This window comes from Pleuronectes platessa, chromosome 1 (assembly GCF_947347685.1).
Source record: "Pleuronectes platessa chromosome 1, fPlePla1.1, whole genome shotgun sequence".
Lineage (NCBI taxonomy): Eukaryota > Metazoa > Chordata > Actinopteri > Pleuronectiformes > Pleuronectidae > Pleuronectes > Pleuronectes platessa.
Genome location: NC_070626.1, coordinates 26142042 through 26164125, shown reverse-complemented (window position 1 = coordinate 26164125; position 22084 = coordinate 26142042). Strand labels below are relative to the sequence as shown.

The 22084-nt window shown below is 44.7% G+C and overlaps 3 protein-coding genes across 3 annotated transcripts in view; 1 reads left to right on the top strand and 2 right to left on the bottom strand.

The window, feature by feature from the left end:
- Window positions 1–3548, top strand: part of fbn1 (fibrillin 1) — a 62763-nt gene extending 59215 nt beyond the window's left edge. Inside the window, exons 62-66 of the mRNA XM_053442421.1 lie at window positions 890–1018; window positions 1109–1228; window positions 2401–2629; window positions 2718–2901; window positions 3017–3548. Of these exons, the coding sequence (XP_053298396.1) occupies window positions 890–1018; window positions 1109–1228; window positions 2401–2629; window positions 2718–2901; window positions 3017–3400 (1046 nt within the window). The 3' untranslated portion in view covers window positions 3401–3548. The remainder of the gene's footprint in view (window positions 1–889; window positions 1019–1108; window positions 1229–2400; window positions 2630–2717; window positions 2902–3016) is intronic.
- Window positions 3549–4924: 1376 nt separating this feature from the next.
- dut (deoxyuridine triphosphatase) lies at window positions 4925–7251 on the bottom strand. Its single transcript, XM_053442306.1, has 7 exons — window positions 7045–7251; window positions 6283–6439; window positions 5874–5965; window positions 5702–5746; window positions 5529–5603; window positions 5283–5353; window positions 4925–5051 (listed from the first exon to the last, which is right to left on the bottom strand). Exons 1-7 carry the CDS (start codon window positions 7148–7150, stop codon window positions 4995–4997), a joined length of 603 nt encoding a protein of 200 aa, XP_053298281.1. The 5' UTR covers window positions 7151–7251; the 3' UTR covers window positions 4925–4994.
- A 1209-nt stretch (window positions 7252–8460) lies between these two features.
- slc12a1 (solute carrier family 12 member 1) lies at window positions 8461–21113 on the bottom strand. Its single transcript, XM_053419252.1, has 26 exons — window positions 20856–21113; window positions 19462–19602; window positions 19121–19196; window positions 17776–17871; window positions 17124–17263; window positions 16928–17038; window positions 16689–16800; window positions 16441–16568; window positions 15650–15734; window positions 15291–15448; window positions 15097–15204; window positions 14855–14978; window positions 14658–14759; window positions 14210–14365; window positions 14018–14117; window positions 13824–13935; window positions 13436–13576; window positions 12689–12795; window positions 12520–12602; window positions 11763–11888; window positions 11028–11156; window positions 10187–10298; window positions 9779–9865; window positions 9541–9676; window positions 9386–9453; window positions 8461–9280 (listed from the first exon to the last, which is right to left on the bottom strand). The coding sequence occupies exons 1-26, from the start codon at window positions 21111–21113 to the stop codon at window positions 9145–9147; spliced, it is 3132 nt and encodes a 1043-aa protein (XP_053275227.1). The 3' UTR covers window positions 8461–9144.
- Between the last annotated feature and the right edge of the window lie 971 nt (window positions 21114–22084).

The window sequence follows — 22084 nt, the reverse complement described above, 5'->3', positions numbered from 1 at the left end:
GAGAAACATGGGGTTGGACATAAAACACGAAAAACGAACCTCAGTAGCTGCTTCCCCAAAAGTACTGTCACTGACCTGAACACTTCACCAGGCGTATTGTAAAGATTATAAAACCTCATTCCTTCCAGTACATCTGCTCTTTCAAGCCGCAAAGAAAAACATGTGTCCTTGTCCAGCTTGCTGATGTTTCAAGTTTCTGTTTTTCAGTCACACTGACAGATAACGGTTCTCACTTTAAAGCACCAAGTAGATGCTCCCCTCTATGGGTTTGAGACCTATTAGCCACATGTTGAGAGTTTCACCTGACAGAGATCTGAAGCTGGGAACAGAACAAAAGACTTTTTAAAAATCTCAACTAACTGTGAAAAAATCCAGGATCCAGCAACCGACCGTTGACATTCAGAGATTTCATCTTTACTCCGCTTTCATCTCAGTGACCAAAAAGCTCAGACTGCGTGATCGAGTTCAGATTTGCACGGACTCCAAACACAACTGTCAAACATTTTGTTCGTGTTGTCTGACAAAACAGAACGAACTCAACGCTCACTTGCTACTTTTCCAGGCAAAGCAACTAGATGTTGGGTTTAGATTAAATTTGCCAGACTATTATTCCCAAAGTCCAAAGTGAGCTGTAAAACGAGAACTCCTGTGGTCTGAGGTTAGCTGGGAGATTTTATCATTACAGGGATAGTTCACCGAAAAATGAGAATTCACTCGTTATCTTCTCGCCTCTATGCCGATGGAGGCTGACGTGTTTGAGTCCAGAAAACACTTTTCGGCGAACGATCCCTTTCAGCTCCTCCAGACTGTGGGATGAAAAAGCGATCTGCCCTTTTCTATCAAGACTGATGTCGACACTCGTCTGAACTTTTTCCTCCTCTCTGCGCAGACAACAACGAATGTGCCTCTGACTCCGGCTTGTGCGGCTCCAATGGTGCCTGCCAGAACACGCCGGGGAGCTTCAACTGCGACTGCCAGCGAGGATTCTCATTGGATCCCAACGGACAAAGCTGCGAAGGTCTGAAAAACGATTGATATCAACGTCAGAATCAGCTGATACAGAATAAAAGGTTGTGACAGTCGTGTGCTGTGTGTTTGTCCCTGACAGATACGGACGAGTGTGATGGAAACCACAGGTGTCAGCATGGCTGCCAGAATCTGGTGGGTGGATACAGGTGCAGCTGTCCTCAGGGCTACCTCCAGCACTACCAGTGGAACCAGTGTGTGGGTGAGTTAAACCACTGCACCGCTTTTTTATCCGCAAACATTCTTTCCTCTCAGAGCGTCCTGGTGAAAGTATGTCTGATTCAGCCTGGACTCCGACCTGGAACATTTTTTTAAAACAAACTTCTCCGTCCTTCACCTCCGTGCACTGTTTGAATATGAATGTGTGCAAAATGTTTTTCCTCTTCTCCGGAATTTTAACCCTTCCCTGAGAAAAGGAAATGTTATGTTTGAATTATCAGCTGATTCGATTTCTTATTCTAAAACAAGAACCGGAAAATTAAAAAGCTGCCGTGTTTGTAACAACCTTTTAAAACCAGTCACGACTTGTTCTCATTCCTCTTTCTGCTGTTTTCCAATTTAGAATTTTCATTTAATTAGTCAAACATGAAAAGTCCACTGTCAATTAGTAAACAATTCAAAAATAAAGCCAATTTATAACTTAAACTATAACCTTGCTTCTCGTGGTTGTAAATAGATTCTATTGGCGCCAATTCTATTTCCCACCATTGTAGTAAATACAGTCAGAAGGGAAACAACAGGGAAGTGAAGAAACAGTCGAGAAGAGAGAGAGAAAGGGGGGGGGGGGAAGGATGATAGATATAAAAACAGCTGTTTCCACTCGCCTCCTCCTCCTGCTGCTGAGTGATTATTGTGAAGAAATTAAATCAAAAACAAGTTGTGTTTTACTTGTGATGACAGTTTATTTTCGTACAAAAGTATTTGTATATTCTTTTAACACAAATAACATGTGTTGATATGTGTGTGAGTGACAACACCATTATGAAAGCAGTTTTGAATGTTCTAATTATGTCTGATTGAAACAGAGGTGTCGAAATATGATGTTGACAAGAGGGAATGGGCTCATGAAATATATCTAACTTGAAAAGGAGTGTGGTGCAACACACAAATCTTTTAGTACATCAATTCATTGGAATAGTTTAGTCACAGACAGAAATTGTGTGTGTGTGTGTGTGTGTGTGTGTATGTGTGTGTGTGTGTGTGTGTGTATGTGTTTCTCTTTACGCTCCAAAATAACAAGCTTCTGTTGATCACGCCTCTATTTGTTGTTTGAATCTACAACCACCACATCAGAGCTCATCAGTATTGTTCTTGTCCTTTAAACCGGAGCGACCCTTTTGCTTGTTTACTTCCTGTCACATTTCCGCGAGCCAGACGAGAACGAGTGCATGAACAGCCAGATCTGCGGGGGGGCGTCGTGCCACAACACCCTGGGGAGCTTCCGCTGCCTCTGCCCCACGGGCTTCAACTACGAGCAGGCCGGCGGCTGCTCGGACATCAACGAGTGCTCCACCAGCCAGAACCCCTGCAAGTTCGGCTGCTCCAACACGGACGGCGGTTACCTCTGCGGCTGTCCCAACGGCTACTTCCGTGCGGGACAAGGGTGAGTTGTGTTAGGAGCCCGACTCCCTGTGTGGAAGGTGTCTGTAGGAGCTTCTCGTTGACTGGTGGGTTCCGTCTTCTCGGTTCAGGCACTGCATCACGGGTCTTGGCTTCACCGACGGCGGCCCCGGCGGTGGAGAAGGAGCTGAGGCGGATGATAACTCCCTGTCTCACGAGGCCTGCTATGAATGTAAGATCAACGGTTACCCCAAGAAGGGACGCAAGCGCCGCAGCACCAACTCAACACAAGAGGATCCTACTGAAGACAACCAGGTAATCACTTTGGCTCTAGCTGCCATTTTTGACTGGACCATTATGGCCTTACACAGTAGATCTTGTATCTTCTCCCCAGTAAACTCAATCTGACTGGTTTCCCCCCCCCCTGCAGGTGACTGAGGAGCTGGTCAGTCTGGCCAGCTTGGACATCGAGGACACCCTGCAGCTCCACCTCAACATCAGCGACCTGAGCAACCGCGACCACATCCTGGAGTTCACCCCGGCCCTGTCCGCGCTCAGCGAACACGTGCGCTACAGCATCGACTACGGCAACGACGAAGGCTACTTCAAGATCAACCAGAGGGAGGGCGTCAGCTACCTGCACATGAGCAAGAAGAAGTCCCTCCCCCCGGGGGCGTACGACCTGCACATCAGCAGCGTGTCACTCTACAAGACCAAGGATCTGGCCGAGCTGGAGGACCAGCACGATAAAGACTACCTCACAGGACAGCTGGGAGACATACTGAAGATGAGGGTGCAGCTCATCCTCCATTAACCGTCACGGGACTGAGGCGGGCGGATGTTGCCGGCGGCTGCTCATCCAGGGTCAGGCTCACGCTCCCCATGCCTGACTCTGGGTCAGTGGTTTAGGGGCAACTTCTACTTGCTCGGACAGGGAGAAGAGCTCGCCACCAAAGAGACAAGAGGGGGGGTGGGTGGGTGGGGGGAAGGGAGGGGGGACCCGCGTCATTTGATTGCCAAAGATGATTCTACATATCATGCGTATACAATATCTGAGGAGAACACCAGCGGAATGAGGCGGTTTGACGCTTTTCATCCGAATTGAAGAACGCACCGCCCTGACACACGCGCACAGCCATGTGTGAGGCACCAGTGAGAGTGTGAATGGTTTTTAAAATTGTGGGGTTAAATGTTCTATAGTGATATGTGGAATCAGGTGCTGTTTGAAGGGCTTGTGGACTGCAGGAAGCTTTAAACGCTGAGTTGTTATTTGTTATTTTTGTTTAGATCTCCTCTTAGGTGGAAGGAAAGGGGCGAGTCCCAATAGTCTGCGATAAAGTAATTTCCTCCCCTGGTGGTCAACGACTGAACCGACCTGGACACACGTTTCTCCTTCCCCGTATATATCCTTAATGGAGGGGGAGATATAAGAAAAAGATTGAGACTGGTCAGGAGAGGAAAGGAACCCACGATGGACTGTTGAGACGTAGCCATGTCTGAGCTTGAATGACTCCTACTGCATATTTAAACTTCGCTTTTCCATCTTTCCTACCGACTAGAATAATTCATATTTACTGGTGCTAGCAACACGACCACGTAGACTTCTGAATGCACTGTGCTACTATACAAAACTCAGTAGTAAACAAGAAACGATCCCGTCGGCCATTCTGAAGGTTTTTCCTGTCTTTGCGACCCGTTAACAGCTCGCTGCATAGCCCGTCTGCTCTCCTCTATACTACATGTAAATTGTGTTTATACTGTAATAATCAATGCCACTTTTAATCTATGAAGCCTTTGTAAACTAGAGGAAGCCCCTGGAATAGAGGGGTTTGTAATGGTGCTTATAATGACCAACTACTTCCTTTGTAAACTGTGTATACATACACACGCCTGCACACATACACACAAACAAAAAAACACACATTGATGATGCCAAACCTGGGCGTTCATGATTATGCACTGAGGTCTGCGCGGCCACACATTCTCTCACAAGTACAATCAGTGCAGCATTGCCATGGACCAGCCTGACACCTGTCTGTGTTCCCTGTTCACATCAGTGAGGGTTTAGTTGTAAATTCACAATAAAAACATATTTTTGGTGTATATGTATTTACTGCTGTGTTTTCACCTTCATCCAGATTTGAATTTGGGTTATTTTAAAAAAAAAAAAAAAAAGGTCAACAGAGCCTCAAATAGCTTCTTCAGTCCTGTGCAACGTGATCTCTGAACAGAGGGAGATTTCCACTACCCTGGTGGTGTCTTGTCCTGCACTGCCCCCGTGTGGACACTTGTTTTCTCACAAAGCTCAAACACTCACATTTAACACAACTCACCAATGTAGAAAAACAGAACTTTATTAACACCCTCTCTAAATATTTTAAACATATGTATAAGTGCATCACAACATGTCAGTTGCGTCCGGTCGATCCGAAGCCTCCGGCCCCGCGCTCCGTCTCATCGAGCGTCTGAAACACAACGTGCACGTGACAGTTACACTAATGAAACCTCGTAAAGACAAACAAGCATTTAACACATCAGGGAACAGTCGACTTCTAGCAGTTGTCAAGGGTTCATATGAATTTTGGGGAAGTAAATTTGACCACAGGCCCAGTGGGAGGGAGGGGGGGGGGGGGGGAGTATCGGTTGTATTTTTGGACCTTATATCTTTAAATGTATTTTTATTCACAGCTTCTTACCTCTTGCTCGATCAGATCTGGGTAACAGATCCTCTCACACACCAGCTGAGCCACTCGGTCGCCCTTTTTCACTGGAGGGAGAGAGAAGGGTCATGAGAAATCAGACTTTGGAAGGCAAATTTTCTTTTCACAATCCCGCCCACAAGTTAGATTTAAACTTCCCACGTGTAGAGCTGTGAATTATACTTAGTCACTGTCGGTTATGTGAATACGACTTATTAATTCAACCGGTGCCCCCCGACTCACCCTCAAACGTGTCCTTGCTGAAGTTGAAGAGCACGACTCCTACGTTTCCTCTGTAGTCTTCATCCACGACTCCAGCTGAGGAAGAACGGCCACAGACGTTAGACACCACATGAGGGACAGGGGTTCAAATATATAAAGGATTCTCTTGATGAGTAAAAAAAATAAACACTCACCACCAACATCGATGAAGTGTTTCGCTGCCAGGCCAGATCTCGGTGCTGAGGAAGGGAAAATAGCGAGAGACAGTTAAGGCCTGGTTTTCTGCAAATGAGGGGAAATAAAAACAGACAGAGCAGGACAAACGTGTAAAGCAACAGCTGCAGGGTTTCATCTGCAAACACTCACCCACTCTGCCATAGCAGCCGTGTGGCACAGCAATCTGGATGTCCGTCTTCACGATGGCCTTGTCCATAGGTCCGACTGTATAATCGTATGCACTGTGGACATTCACAGATTTTAGATTATATTCACATGACAGATGAGTTTGTGTGTGTGTGTACAGCGCAGCATGAAGTAGATTCAAGCTCTGGGGGAACACATAGTGAAGTTACATTCACAGATGCTTTCAGGAAAAAACTTAATATTCAAAAGATTTGGAAAATTTGAAATTGTAAAAGGCCTTTATGCCTTCACCAGGGTGTGTTCACTTTATATCAAGGATTAGTGCCTTTAAGAGACACAAGTTTAAAACGTGCACATGTAGCTCACATTAATAAATAATAATAAAAACACTACTGTTCGAGCTGTGACCCACCTGTAGAGATCGTATCCTGCAGCCTTGGTCGAGCCTCTGGTCGGGGTCGTGGCGTGCTCGGACAGTTTAGCGAACCTGAGGACGGGTCTGTCCCCTGCAGGCTTCGTGTCCACCCTGGTCTTCTTGGAGGGAGACACTGCACAAGCGTCTGTTTCTTCTAGAGCGGGCATGTTGTCCACAGGTCAGATCTCACACACAGAGGAACTTGAATACACTGTAACACGGAGCTGGAGCTGATCTCTGCTCAGTTTTTAAAACCTCCTGAAGCTCCCGCAAAACTTTGTTTTGGCGGTTTGAATGAAGGGATCTCCCGCGCGGGACGTGGCTCCTCCTCCTCAACACTACGTCAGCTGCGGATTCTTAAAGAGACCGCGTGTCGGTGTTAGCTAACACGAGTTTATATAAACCGACAACGCGGCTGTTTAATCAAATGTTAAATGTTATTATTTATTTTTAATAAGCAGGTAAAATCTGCAGGAAAAGTTGGTGTAGTCTGTAGCTATGGCAACGTTGCGTTACTGCCAAGTTCTCGCGATAGTTGCGTGAAGCTCACGAGCTGAGAAATGTTAAAATATAATCAACACATTTTCTAAATATATATAAATCTTCACATTACTTACGCATTTCTCCAGAATAACAAAAAAAAACAGACGCAGAGAAAGAGACACACACAGAAGCCCCAAGCGGCCAGTGAACGTTACACAATGCTAGGCTAGCGATGCTAACGGGAAGTGGCTGAATCCGTGTTGTTGTGTTGCTCGCCTTTGTTCGGACGCAGCGTCTGGAGGTGAAACGTTCGTCCCGAGAACCGAGGAGCGGCGTCCGGGAGCGAGGAGCGAAGCAGCCGCAGAACCCGGAGCGTCGTCATCCTGAGGCTAGCGTCGGCTCCATACTAGCAGGCTAACATCAGCTACATGCTAACAGCTGTGACAACACGTCCTGACAGCTTGGGTCTGTCCGCATTGCTGCAGCGCCTCCTGCTGGTGGCCCGCAGCAGGACCTCTTCCAACATATGTAACACGTGGGTTTACTTTGATTTCTGGATAAGAACCCCCCCCCCCTCGTTGAGCGTTTAACACTCACGTCCTGCCAAATAACATATTTATAAAATAGTCTAATTATTACCAGGATGTGTTTTATGAAGAAATGCATGTTTCTATTTCTGAAAAGTGAATCTCCTCCAACTGTTCAAACTTTAGAGAAATTCATTCGTGGAGATTTGATGAGTTTTTGGCTTCTGTTCTGTTCTCACATGGAGAATTGTTTAAAGATCGGTGGAGGGATTGAGCGTTTATGAATTGAATTCCAGCATCAAGGGCTTTACAGATTCCTTATTCCCACTGTGCATCAAGCATCACCTTTGGCAGCAGTCGTCTTAGCAGCATATATGTATATACCAAATAAAATAAATACACAATTGAATAAATCACCTTTGTAATAATAATAATATAATTATTGAATGTCAATATGAGGTAGAACCTTTTACTGTACTGTTTGTATGTAGAATAGAATATAAGTACTTGTGCAGTTCTTGTACTTTACCTGAGTTATACTTGTTATTTTTTGTGAAAGCAACACTTCAAGTTACTTGCAAATTCATCCATAAAATTGGCTCCACTTTACTTTTACAAAAACACCAAACACTTTTTGGCTGAGCTAATGCTTGTATTCTTTTCTAATTACTTAATGTAAGTGTTTTGGACTAAACACACACAGAGGTCATTTGAGTTTCATGACTTCTAAATAATAAAATAGAATTGCACTTTGGGATGAATTCAAATTCAAGGCTAATATCCAAGATCTGAACATTTGACCACTAACTCTTTTACAAATCCCTGATGAAGTGCATAGACTTTATGCTTGCATTTTGCACATAATCAATGGTTATATCAAATAAAAAATTATTTAAAATATAGTACAGCAAAATGTTCCTCTTCTACTGGCACCTTTTTCTAATCAAACAAACTGATGCAGTGTCACCTAATCACCAAATAAACAACAGGGACGAGAATAAGAACAGCTCCAAATCTTTATTAATTCTTTCATTCAGAGAATCACAATCATGTGTTTAAATAGTTAAAATATACAGAATAATTTGATTTACAATCTTTTGTTTCCCTGAATTTCCCTTAAACAAAAAGTGTGACAGTTACATTGAAACATTGAAACCGTATAATGTGAAACAGGTAAACAGCTTTATGTATTTTACACTCTGTGAATATCAAGAATGTTTGAAAGAAATCATCAAACCAAGTGAAAGTAATGAATCCAATTATGTAGTTAATCATGTATTTAGAAACAACGACTACTGAATTCAGATATCTACTATATACAATTATTTTACAGTCACAACAGCAGGGAACACGTCTGGAAGGAACCTTCGCCCCTGTTGGACTGATCCGACCACGAAGATTTGGCTTTGTTCCAGCTGTGTGTGTGTGTGTACGTGTGTGTGTGTTTGTGTTTGTGTCCATTGCTGCAAGATACTTAAAAAATATAAAAAATACATCTAACTTTGCCGGTGCTCCTAGATTCACATACAAATTTAGGCAATTTTTTTTATATCATTGAGACATAGAAAAGTTTACTTTTTGTCTAGAAGCTTTCGTGAAACAGCTCATATTCCAGAACAAGCTATAAAAACAGGCTCATAGTAAAATAAGGCTTAGCCTGTGACTGACAATGACTTTTAATGACATTATTGTTCGAGAACACCAGCTGTCAAACACCTAATGGTTCTATTTCTCCTCTGCTGGCTCTCTTGTCTGAATAACAATCTTGTTCTTGTACTCGCTGTGAACATGGTTCATCATTAATGTGCTGACATTTCTTTGTGTTAGTGTCATTAACCCTGTGAGGTGCTCAGGAGTAGAACGTGAGGACGCTCTTGTGGTTGCCTCTGATGAGCAGCGTGGGCGGAAGGTCCTTGGTTAAGACGTCCAGCCAGGCCATGTAGAGGAAGTCAGAGACGGACTCCTTACGAGCAATGGGCATGCTCCTGTGGGGGGGGGGGGTGAGGGAACAGACATGAGATGGGTTCAACACTGCTTTACCGTTTTGTCAGTTTCCGGTTTTTATTCAGCCAACAGTTGCTTTTACTTACACAATGATCAGATTGGCTGATTTGGAGTTTTCCTGGAGCACCTCGTTCAGTCGCACCTGGAGGTTGGTCTGTAAAGCAGCAGCAGGGGCCATTTGTTTTAAAACCACCACCTTTAAACCTAATGAATGCATCGTTTTTGATGTCATGATGTTTACCTTCTCCTCGAAGCTGCTCAGCTCTTCGTCAGTGATTTTCCAGGGATGCGCTTTCTGCATGGCTTCGGCTGTGATTTTGTCTTTGGAGCCCTCACGCAGACGGAAAGGCTCGATCATGTCCTCCAACTTCTTCAGGCTGGAGGACAGAAGAAATATATGGACATGGATATTATGAGGTGATTACATTTTACGGTGGCTGGTGCACCATCTGGTGAGCTGTCAGGATTCCAGCGGTTACCTGTCGGCGCGGGGACTGACGTGGATGTCGTCGATGACTTTGATGTCCGTGCAGTTAATCCTGAACTTCGCCAACAGAGACTTCATCCTGCAAGAGGCAGCGACACACACTGATTAACTTTCACGTTAATGTCGGCAATAACTTTTCAGTTAATGCTAAAGAACATCTCCCATGAGCTGATGGATTCTCATATCTGAGTTTAATTAATTTAACCCAAACTATCCGTCCTTTATCCAAACTGCTGGAGAAATAAAACATGCAGACACTTGGAGAACATGCAGACTCCGGGGCTTGCTTGTACGGCGGGGCTGATAACCACTACACCACCGTGCCGCCCCCTTTACCCCAACTAACTTCCACATATTCATCTGTAATTGATATTGAAACTTTTTCCCTTTTTCTACTCACTCCAGTTTATCCAGATGGCTGCGGTCAGGCTGCCCTGCGATGAAGATCCTCAACTTCGAGTCCTTCCACTTCTTCCTGGTGGTGAGGATGTAGGGGAGCAGCAGGGTGAGACCTGAGGGAGGGCACATGCTTCATTACAAATCAATCAATGCCACTGGATTTATTGTTTTAACTATTTACCTTTGTTTTTTTATATGTTAGTATATATGTTGGTCATGAGATCTAAGTATCTTCATGGATTCATCAAGCCTGGAGCAACTGATCAGATTTTGGTTGAGACCTAATCTGGCATATTTCCGCTCTTATCATATTAGATTTGTCAGATTAGACAAGGCCCTTGATTTCAGAAGTGAAGATTATAATCTCTTCCAAGGACGTTATGGTTTCTACCCTGTTTGTTGTTTGTCAACAGGATTATGCAAAAAATAACGTTCAGTTTTGTTAAAGATTAAGATTATCACTTTATTTAACAGTGAGAGATAGGGCTTTTTATTTCATTTTTTCTTTTCTTTTATTTCACCAATTTCCCAGGGAGTAATTCATAGATTAGGAGAAAATCAATACATTTAAAGGGCTGATTCCAATGAGTGTGTGTAATATCGTAAAGTTTGATTGAATTTAAAGGAACATTTTTAACTATTTGGTGTTGTTTTTCTGCATTGATGTCTTTTAGTGTCCCATCTTTATTTCCTTTTTAATTGTATTATTCAGGTTTCATTTCTTCTAGTCTGATTTCTTTCATCTTTGGGAGGACGTGAATCTGCGTCTCTGTGCACGCGTCCATCACAATCCACAGTTGAGGTGCATGAGAGAAAGCTGCCCGTGAGGAGCCAGCACCTACCTCCGTCATCGAAGAGCCACCACACATCGATGGTGCCTTTAGGCTGCTTCTTCTTGAACCGACCGCTGGCCTCCACCAGCTTCTCATTCATCCTGGCAATCTGCGGAGGCGGGGGTCCGCACACCGACACTGAGGGAGAGAGAGAGAGGAGAAAATGAAAGAGGGATGAGGGAAGAGGACTGGGATCTGTTGACAGAGCGTGGAGATTTCACTGGGATGGGAAAACGAGTCGGGATCAGCTCTGATGTTCCAGTGGGCCGGATGCAGAGTGTTTACTGATGACCATCGCTGTCTGGCCAAAGATGCAGCTCAGTGGCGTGTGTGTTTGTGTGTGTGTGTGTGTGTGTGTTTGTGTTTGTGTGTGTGATGCAGAGACAGAGACCGATGGAGTAAGAGGTTGAACCCCCCCCCCTCTGCTGTCTGGGTTAAAGGGCTGCTCCTCAGAGATGCTCCTCGAGTGGAACGAACAGGAGCACGTTATTGGATTACACCCTCAGAGAGATCTTTAGCGGGAGCGCTTGATTCGATTATTTCTCAGGGGGCGGGTGGAGAAGTTTACAAAAGAGAGATGTGTTACACTGGTCTCATTAGTTGAATGTGTGTTATTTTATTCCATGACTCAGTGGAACCTCTTCATCCACATGTTTAAACTCCAAAGTCATGTGGTTTAACACCCTCGCCCCTAACCCTCAAACATGTGAACAGAGAGAACTGAGGAGTGCAGGGATGTGATACCTCTGGTTGTGAGCACTTGTGTAGACGATTTCCTGGACTTCCTAAACAGGCCTTTTGACTTCCCTCCGTTTGGCATCGTTTCGTCCTCCAGGGCCTGTTGCTCCTTCGCTGCCTGCAGCATCGCCGCTGAAAGACAGAATTATTACAGCGATGTTATAATTAATATGAAGGATTCTCTTTGCCTTTGAAAAGATGAATTCATAGACACCATTTTGTGTGTGTGTGTGTGTGTGTGTGTGTGTACTCAACCTTTAATACTTTGTAATCTACAGGACAAGGCGTCCCGGCTTATCAGTGTCATTTTATTGTTGTGATGTAAAACGTAATGGGGGGGGGGGGGGGGGGGGGGGGTTGTTGTGGGAATAAAAGTTTACACTCCTATCATCGGCTCAGCTGGTTCTTCATTTTTACTTGTGTGTTATTCTTAAGGTAGTTTAAAAACAGTCGGGATTGATTTGAAGAATTTACAAATGGCATTTCCTAATAATAATAATAATAATATAATATCATATTTATTTATAAAGCACTTTTCAGAATCCATTTTTAGAAGAGCTTGAATTCAAAATTTCAATTTTATGAAAAATCCTCACACAGCCTTGTTTTGTATTTTCCATGCAGCTGTTTTCATTGCTTTTATTTGCCTTGTCATTGTGTCTCATCTCTTTGCCTGAAGGGAACTAACGTGATTGTTGTGATGCTGATGCAGGAGTTCCTGTCGATTAAAAAAAAAAAAAAAAAAAAAAGAAGTCACACTGACCTTCTGCTTGCACGATGTGTGACACATCAAGTCCCTGGTCCATCCTCAGCATCACTGTCCCGTAGTCAAAGTCAAACGCGTCACTGTGACAAAGGAGAACACAAACTCAACATGGACATCTCAAGTAGCAGCCCTGATATTTGTCTGTGTGCTCCTTGTTGTGACTTACTGCAGGATTCCCACATGAGTCTGCACTGACTCTGCTCCTGCCATCCTCCAGTTCCCCTTGAAGCCGATCATCATTATGTTGGGCTTCATGCGGCCGAGACCCGAGGCCTGTAGGAAAAGAAAACTCTCTTATAGCACAAAGATAAAAAACAAAACTCCGAATGAGCTGTTTACTGAAGCAACTCATGCACCGTGTTGTAAACCTCGTGTCATCATAAACTGGAGAAGAAGAAGAAAAGACATCTCCCCTAAAAAAAGTTTCAAAATGTCCTCGACGGGCCGCAATACGCTTTTATTGTCTGGAGTTATGACCAGATCCCTCAGCAGGTCTCATTCCCTCTGCAGGGACTCATCCAACGCGGTGTTAATCAACTATAGCTTTCAATCTGTCGTCCTGTTTGAAGTAAGCAATCCTGACAATGAACTCGGGGCCTTATCTCCAGAGTGTGATAGCCAGAGCCATAAGACTGTTTTCCTGCTCCTCATTAACTCTCTTCTCGTCCCCGGCCACATCCTCATGACCGGTCCAGGCCGGTTTCATAACACAGCAATAGATACTCTGTGTTGTTTGGAAGAGACGGGTCAATAAACCCTGTTTCTGCAATGTGTAAAAATAAAATATCCCTGTGATCAAAACCAGCAGGTTCCATATTAATCCGATGGGTTAGTATCTGGGTTAGTTTGTTTGTTTGTCTGTTTCTTTTTGGACTTTCTGTGGAAATGTTTCCTAAGTTACGATCGCACTGACCTGCAGGAGGCTCTCGGTTCCATCCCTGAATTTATCACAGGCCACAGCCGCATAGAAGGCCTTGCGTTTCATCTTCCTGAGCCAGAGCTGGTTCCTCTCCATGCCGGAGTTCAGCTCCTCGAGAGCCTCCGATCTTGGACCCTGGGGGGAAATCACAACATACAGCGTGAGGCCGAGAGACAAAAACATCCCACACACACCTTCCTCATATTCAGAAGATCACGACTGACCCTAGACTTCAGTCTCAGGCTTCCAGACAGTTGGCATTTCCCTCATCCCGGCTACAATTTAAAGTTTCTTGATGCTCAACCTTTAAGTGAAGATGATTTGCGGCGCCCTGGTAATATCCTTTCATTTCAAAAGGATAAGATTGCTGTAATAACCTCACCTCAAACACTTCACAGGTGATGCAGAGTCCATAGTTCTTGGAGATGGAGTGAGCCAGGTCGAGGAGAGCCGGTCTGCTCCGCGGGGAACCGGTCAGAGCCAAGATCTGAGGCCTGAGCAAGAAACAAGAAGTTCTCATAACGTCTCTTTAGGTGATGTTAATGTTTTAGTTTTTCCATGAAGTCAGACTTTTACCTGAAGTTCTTGACGTGATCCTCGACACCGGACAGAGACAGGGCGTTGCTGACCGAACTCACAAACGTCACCGCCTGCGTGGACGAACCCCAGTTCACATCTGAGGGCGGAGAAAAAATAAGAGTCCATGAAGGTTAACTCCACCAAGCAGGCGTCACACAACGTGCCTCCGAATCTCCCCGAGGGGCTCACTTGGCTTCTTGACGGTGACGTAAATGTAGAGGAGGATCTCGATGGCGTACGTGATGAGGGCAGCCCACCAGTTGATGACAAACATGACGGCACAGCAGAGCACTGCGCCTATCAGGGACAGCCACATGTTGTAGAACTTGTATCCAGGTCTCCAGCCTGCAGGGGGGTGGCGGGGGAATGACAGAGCAGAGAGAGCAGGTTCATTAAATGCAGACCAGAGGAACAGGGACGGGAAAAAACCGACTGCCCAGAAATTAATCATCTAATGCAACTCAGGTCGTCCAGATTAGTGTCTGAAGTCAGACGCTTTTTGTGATTGTGCCTCGTTTCAATATATTCAGAGTCACTCAGACGTCATTTCTGAATAGAAGTGAAGGATGGAGACAAACACAGTTTCCTGGCAGAGCTTTTCATTCCCTCCTTCAGGCTTTGTCTGAAGTGAACCCACCTGGAGACTTGGCCCAGGACGCATGGAAGCAGGAGAAATTGATGAGAGCGTAAGATGCCAGGAAGAAGTTGGAAATGATTGGAGCGATGGCGTTGAGGTCGCCTGTGTAGGAACAAAAAAGAGGTGGACGTCAGACTTTTTGCTTTTGAAGCTTGAAATATAAGTTATAATTTAAAGCAAGATGTCAGGGAACTGACCAATGAGAATGAAGGCCACAGAAATAATGAATGTGAGGACGTAGCCCCGGATTGGCTCGTTGTTCTTGCCGTGTCCCTTGGCAAAGAAATGCAGAATGGTGTAGATGTTGTCCTGACACAGAGCCTGAGGAGACACAGAGGTGAAGCCAGAAAAGTTTTTTTAGTTTGCAGGAGTAAAGACCAATACTGCAGCTGCATCTCAGGAGATTGCTGTTTTCACGAGGATCTGTCGAGTCACTGACCTGGAAGACTTTGGGGGCGCTGACCAGGGAAGCCAGGGCAGAGGAGAGGGTCGCCGAGAAGGTTCCGGCAGTGATGAGGGGACCGAACCCAGACACCATGGTCATCACCTGCACCGGAGACACGGGGGATGAGGGGATTAGAGGTGAAAACAAACCACATCTCGGCTGCAGATCACATTCTGGAGGCTAGCTACCTGGAAGTTGTTCAGCAGGCCGAACTTGCAGGTTTCCACCGCGCAGGAGGAGAAGTTGTAGCCGAGCTGACAAGCAGCCTGCGCCGTGCCGTTGCAGAAATCGTCGGTCATAATGAGGTCGGCCACGTTTCCTGTGGCGTTACGGACAACCGTGGCAGCTGGCCAATCACAGAGGAGAAGAAATGCATCGATTACACTTCAATGTCTGACCACCAAACAAATACCAACACAAATACTGCCAATCTGACTGTGTGCCCTGACTGTGAGGTTAACCCTCGAGCAAGGCAGCGTTTGTATGTGAACTATACATAATGTAAAACTACACATTGGAGTTTGATTCCGTGCATTAAATGACTTACAGACACAAAGGGCCACGGCCAAGTAGGTGACACCAGTGATCAGGATGGCCAGCAAGGTTCCCTTAGGAATGGCTGCTTGGGGATCCTGTGAAACACCACAGATCGATGTTAGAAGACTTTAATATTATATGATATTTCCGTATGAAAAGATTCAAACCTAATTTTCGGTGAATAAATAAATAATAATAAATAAAAAAACAGTAACAGATCACGTGTATTCTTCGGCCAGGGCTGTTTTGGGCATTTTTCTTTACATTTTTTAAGTTGTTCCTATAAATACACATGACGACAACTAGTTTTCAGATATAATAGTAAAACTGTTATAATATCAAGCCATATAATATATATATTAAAAAAATATAGAAGTTTTGTCTTTATCTTTATATAAAACTCTTCAAAACACTTTATGTTCTCTATTATACAAATAGGAACATTACTGTCTTTGCATTCCCAGAGTGGGGGTGTTCCCAATTAGTGCAAATATTATATATAAATCATTATATATAAAAACAAACAAAGGTCAAACTGAGACTAAATTAAAGGGTTAATTTCTTTCAGCCCATATTCAGCCCCAAGAGCAGAATCAGCAGATTCACACTTTTTTTTCCTGTTTCTCGATACGACAAATGATGATTATTTTACGTCATATTTAATGATCATATCCCTGGTTTTACTTGGCCTTATCGACACCAAACAAAACCTAGAACAGAGCCTTTTATTAAGACATGTATGCTCTCATGTTTTCTCTGTACATGGCCCTCGTGCATCGACCTCTGTGTGTGATGGTTTACCCTCAAGTCGCCGGAGATGTTGGCTCCGGCCAGGATCCCAGTGGCAGCCGGGAAGAAGATGGCAAACACGGTGAAAAACGACTCGCTGCCGGTGAAGTCCGGAGTAAAATTCTCCATGAAGATTTTTGCTGTAAAAAAAATAAATCAAAGAGGGAATAAAGGGGAAATAAAGGAGGAACAATGAGTTGAGCAGTGCTCGGTGGATGAGGAACATCTTGACTTGAAATAATTTGGAGACGGTGTCTTACAGTCATAATTGAAGAAGCCTTTGGATTTCTTGTCTTCGGTGGAAGGGATGAAAGTTCCCACAAAGACGTTGACTATGGCCACCAGCAGGACCACGAGGAGGACAATCTGGGCCTGTGTGTGTGTGGGGAGGGGGGGGGGGGGGGGGGGACGTCATTTCATTGATTAAAGTAACGATTGTGAACTTTTACCACAACGAGCGCAGAGATAGGCCTCGACCAATGTGATGTTCATCTCTTACCTTGGCCTCCCATTCCATTCCAGCGAGTGAAATGCCCAGCAGCAGCACCACCGTGATACAGCCCACGATCCTGATGTCGTTGAGTTGATCCACCATGACGGCATTGTTCTCCTGAATGTGACAGAGGGCAGAGATAGGTAGGATCGAAACAGCTCGCAATGAGACATCATCACCTGATCATCACTACGTCACGCACCATCATCAAGTCCACCACGGTCTCAGCAAACCCGACCACGTACATGGACACGGCCACGGCATTGGCGAAGGCGAAGATGAGGCCGATGGATCCGCCGAACTCAGGCCCCAGACTTCGAGATATCAAGTAGTAGGCACCTCCTGAAAGGACGAAATGGTCGCACACAAACAGTCGAGGGTGATTAATCGCCCCATCACTGATTCATTGATTTAATGTCTGGACAAGTTAGGAGGCTGTAAAACGGAGAATGGGTTTCAAGAGGTGACATTCAGGGGCCGCTCTGAGTTCTGAGCCTTGTGTCTTTATCTATACACACACACACGCACACACACACACACACACACACACACACACACACACACACACACACACACACACACACACACACACACACACACACACACGCACACACACACACACACACCATCCTCCTGGTCATTCTCTCTGTGAAAGATTTCATGTCAGGATGAGTGTGTGTTATCTCCGGCTGTAAAAACTACAAATAATCTTGTACTTTCTGGTGACCCTGGTTCTATGAGTGATGAGCGAGAGCCCTGCAAATGGAATACTTCAGTTGAATTCAGTTATTTCGTTTTTTCTGCTCTCCTGACCATGAAGCCGTCTCATGCGTGCTAGCGGTGCGTGGACTCACCTCCTCGGACCACGCCATTGGTGCAAATGGCCGACATAGAGAGGCCGGTGATGACGGTGACCACGCAGCTGAGAAGGATGACCACGATTCCCAGGCCTGAAATGCACACGGAATGAAACAGCTTAAAATGGTTATTTGACAATAGCAGATTACTCAGCCGTTACGTTTGGGTGGACGGTCATAAAACGTTACAGCTGTAAAGCGAAATCCCCCCCCCCCACCCCCCCACCCCACGGTCACCTTTAAACACAGTGACAGTCAAACTCCCCGGAGCCATCTGCTCCACCTGCTCCGCCTGTGGCTCTCTGGGCTTCTCAAAACCGTTCAGTTCCGCCAGCGGCTCGCCAATCCATGAGCTTCTTAAACAATGGAGCCCTTCGCACAGTTTCCCCTCTCCCCCTCTCTTTCTTAAGGTTAAGGTTTGCCTCTCAGAATGGATCTTCAGCCGGAGTAGATTATTATGGAGGCCCAGAAAGACCAGTTAAAGTAGAATCTGCCCCAGTTCAATCCCCTCCTGCTAATGAGCCAAGGACCAGTCGATTCTTTAAGTGCCCTATCGACCCAAGAATTACTGGAACAAGCAAACACATGTAGAAGCTTCCAGGTGATGCTGTGGTCCTGTCAACTGGGTGAATCATTTATTTACATTATTTTTTTGCAAGTGTACATAATCTTTTTGATTTATCACATAACTTTATAACGTGGTTAGCTACTCCTACTGCGACCCTCAAAGGAAAGCGGTATGAATAATGGATGGATGGAACTGTATCATTTGGCAGGAAACAGTTTACACACGAAGTTATGAGAACAACTGATATGAAATTAATTTCTCTCATGACTCTTGTCCGTCTAAATTTGTCCCTTATAACTACAGCTCTGTCATTATGTGTTTTCCTTATGTAAAGTCAACACATGTTTTTCATTTAAGTAAACATGAAAGTGTGTAGTGGTCATGTGGACACAAAAACTTTGAGCTTATACTTTCAAACCTTTTCATTTATTCAGAGATTCAAATATATGTATAAGTACAAATATAAATGCACCATGTATGTGTTGTAACTTATTTTTGAAGAACTTGAGCTTTATCGACCTCATCAATTTAAGTAAAATCAACATCTAATGTTGTTGACTTAACATAAACAATTATGTCAAGCCCACGAAATATGTGAAATTTGGGATTTAGATGGATAGAAAGTTCAAATGGGGCCTTAAGGTGTGAGATCTGTGAAGGGATTAGGAAAACCTCCCCTTAAAAAGTTTTGGACATGTAAATTAAGTAGAACCTGTGTGCCTAACGACCCGTGTATCATATCTGACCAATGACGTGTCTCCTTGTCTCACTCACCCCAGCCTGCCTGACCAAAAACCCAGGACAGACGGATGAACAACATGACGCCCCAGATGTTCAGCATGCATCTAATCTGTGGAAGAGAAGAACAATAGAATTCTGCGTGAGTCGTGTTTTGTTATCATTATCATGTAAATTGAACATGCTACAGCTGTAGAGTTTGTTATCATCGAGCCAGCAGCATGGATGGATCGACCAGGAGCACTTTGGCAAACACAAACCACTCCTTGAAAGCCAGACTAGGCCTTGCCACTTTATTGAGACACAAACTCGTCTCTCCCGGGTCACAGTTTTGTAGAGTGACCCTGGTTCTATAAATCAGAAGGACCATAACTCACCAGGACGCCCCTGATCCAGCCAAACTTCACTCCTCCTTTTTGTTCTTTGGGGGGGACGCCATTCTCCAGGTCATCCGAGGGCGTCCCGTCACTCCCCTCGCCATCGTCCTCCACGGTGTCCGGCACAGAGATGGTTCCATTCTGTTGGGAGAACGTGCAGGGACATGTGAGGGGGGGCAAACATGTCAATTTGTCCTCACAGATGAAGCTGAGATTTATTCATCGTGATTGGGCTTTGAGTCATTTAGGTGTTGATGCATTTTTAATTTGCATGGAAACGAGGGTTGTTATGATTAAGTTGCATTCTCAGAGTCATCGTGTGTTTGTCTTTCTCCTTCTCTGTAACTCACGGGAGAGGATTTGTGAAAAGGGGGAGGGAACTCGGGGGATCTGATTCGGATGAAGATTGATGAAGAGACATTGTGCCACGGCTGCGTCTCTGTCCTTGAAAACTCAGGAAAACAGATAAAACCTCCATTTAACTTTCCACGGAGGTGAAATATGAAATGACTCTCCTGACACTTACACCCTCGCATCTGATTTAATGAGACGTTCACTGACAGGAAAAGAATCTTGGCAACAAACCGTCGGCCTTTCGGCAGCGGTGGAGCTTGTGATTCCAGAAAATGACGTGAGCTTGAAACATGCCAGGTGTAATTCATTAATTTAAAGTGGTGATAGTCAAATATTTCTGTCGTTTGAATCGAGCAAAGTAATAAAAGAAAATGTGTTAAATATATTCTTTGGCGAGAATTTCTTTTAAGGGATTCTTGCACTGGTCCACGGTGAAACATTTTAAAGTTTTAAGTGAATATGTTTTATACTTAATCCTGCAATCTGGCATGAGCTGGAATGGCGCATGCTTTCTTTCTTGTCCCGCCTAACAGATCTGTCTTTGAAAAAACAAAGGTTTAAAATGCTAATCTAGTGCATCTAATAAAACCCAAATGACCTATAACCCCAAGTCTTTTGCAACACAGGGCTGTATAACGCCAGCCTAATAAAAAGCACTAAAGACTCTTAAATCTGTCAAGTTTTCTTTGAGTGATCTTGAGCAGTTCTTCTCGGGCAAAGACGTTACGACTGAACTGTGGACACAATGAAGGTTATGATGCTGGAATGATTAAACAGCTGTAAAAAGTCTTGTTTCATTCTGTTTTTTTTTTGCCTGGAGCCTGAGGGAATGGACTGAAGCTCATGAGCAGAACAGAAGTTAGAGAGTCTCAGAGTTGAGTTCACTCAGGCAGAGAAACCGGTGTAAGATACGTTCTGCAGAGGTGAAGGACAAATATTTGAAATAGAAAACGGCTGCAGACGATTTGTAAGAGGGCGTGAGGAGAACCTGTATCCTTCATGTTCACCAGCTTCACCCACAGACACACACGTGCACTCACCTTCTGAAACACATCGTGGAGATCCTGCAGGGACGGCCTCACGGCACGGTGGCCACTCACACTGCCCGCGTTGCGATAGAAGTCAATGTTGGGCACTCGGTCCAACGTGTCGTGACCGAAGGCGCTGACCACCGAGGGCCGCACCGCCCGCTGGTCCCCGTTGGAGAAGTTGCTCTCCTGATAGACGGGAGGCTCGTCCAGGTTGGCATCATACCCTTGGTTCACTTGCTCCCCTCCGTTAGACCTGAACCTTTCCATCAGAGATCAGAGATTCTCCGATTCAAGGATAAAACACCAGTCTTTAGTTTTTTCGTTCAACCAGCAGCGTTTTTTAAAAAGCAGAACGCTGCATCTAGGTTATCCTTCTTTATCCGTGTATAAACTATGCTCGACCTTTTCTCTTCTGAGCTCCCGGTGAGTAAACTCAGTGCGTCCCAGAATGGCCTACCTTTATACTTTGCATCCCAGGGATCATACACTGGCTGTCAGCTATTGGCTAACTCTCTGGATCAACCCTCAGAAAAGTGAGCGAGGGGTGTCAGATATGTCCTTGCTCCATCCCAGGGGACACAAAGGCATTGCTTAACGATTAACCAAGTCATAAACGCCGAACGAGAGATAAAGGCGCTTACTGCCATAGTTCTGGGGAATTGATTACTAATATTATTGTCTGAAGTGCTGGGCACTAGCACATGTTGTTCTGCCGTGGCCTGGTTTATGGGGCTGTGGGGAGGATTTCCTCAGACCCATCGGCCCTTTGGGTGAATCACCGGAAAACATCCTTGACACCAAGACATCATATAACCGAGCAGGAAAAGTTCCACGTCATAAAGACCTTTTATGATGCATGGCACAAAAAGATGCTAAGCTTATAATTTATACTCACAGATATGAGCAATAGGATATAATTAATAGAACTAATGTGATAACAAGATGGATATAAATCGTACAGATATTGGGCCTGTAACTGTGATATAACCGTTTCAGTAAATGTTTTCCCTCGTGAGTCTCTTCTCTACAAAGTGTGAAGTGGGGGGGGGGGCTACAGAAGAAACTGTCGCATTCATGAGTCAAATCTGAGTTAATATGAGACCATGAATTACAGGAACACGCCGGAGGCACTTCTCTAAAGCCACATGACTTTTAAATTGCCTCTAAAAGACCTCTTAGCAGGTAAACTTCCTTATTACTGATACACCACGTTGATTTATGCGCACAGGGAAAGTCAC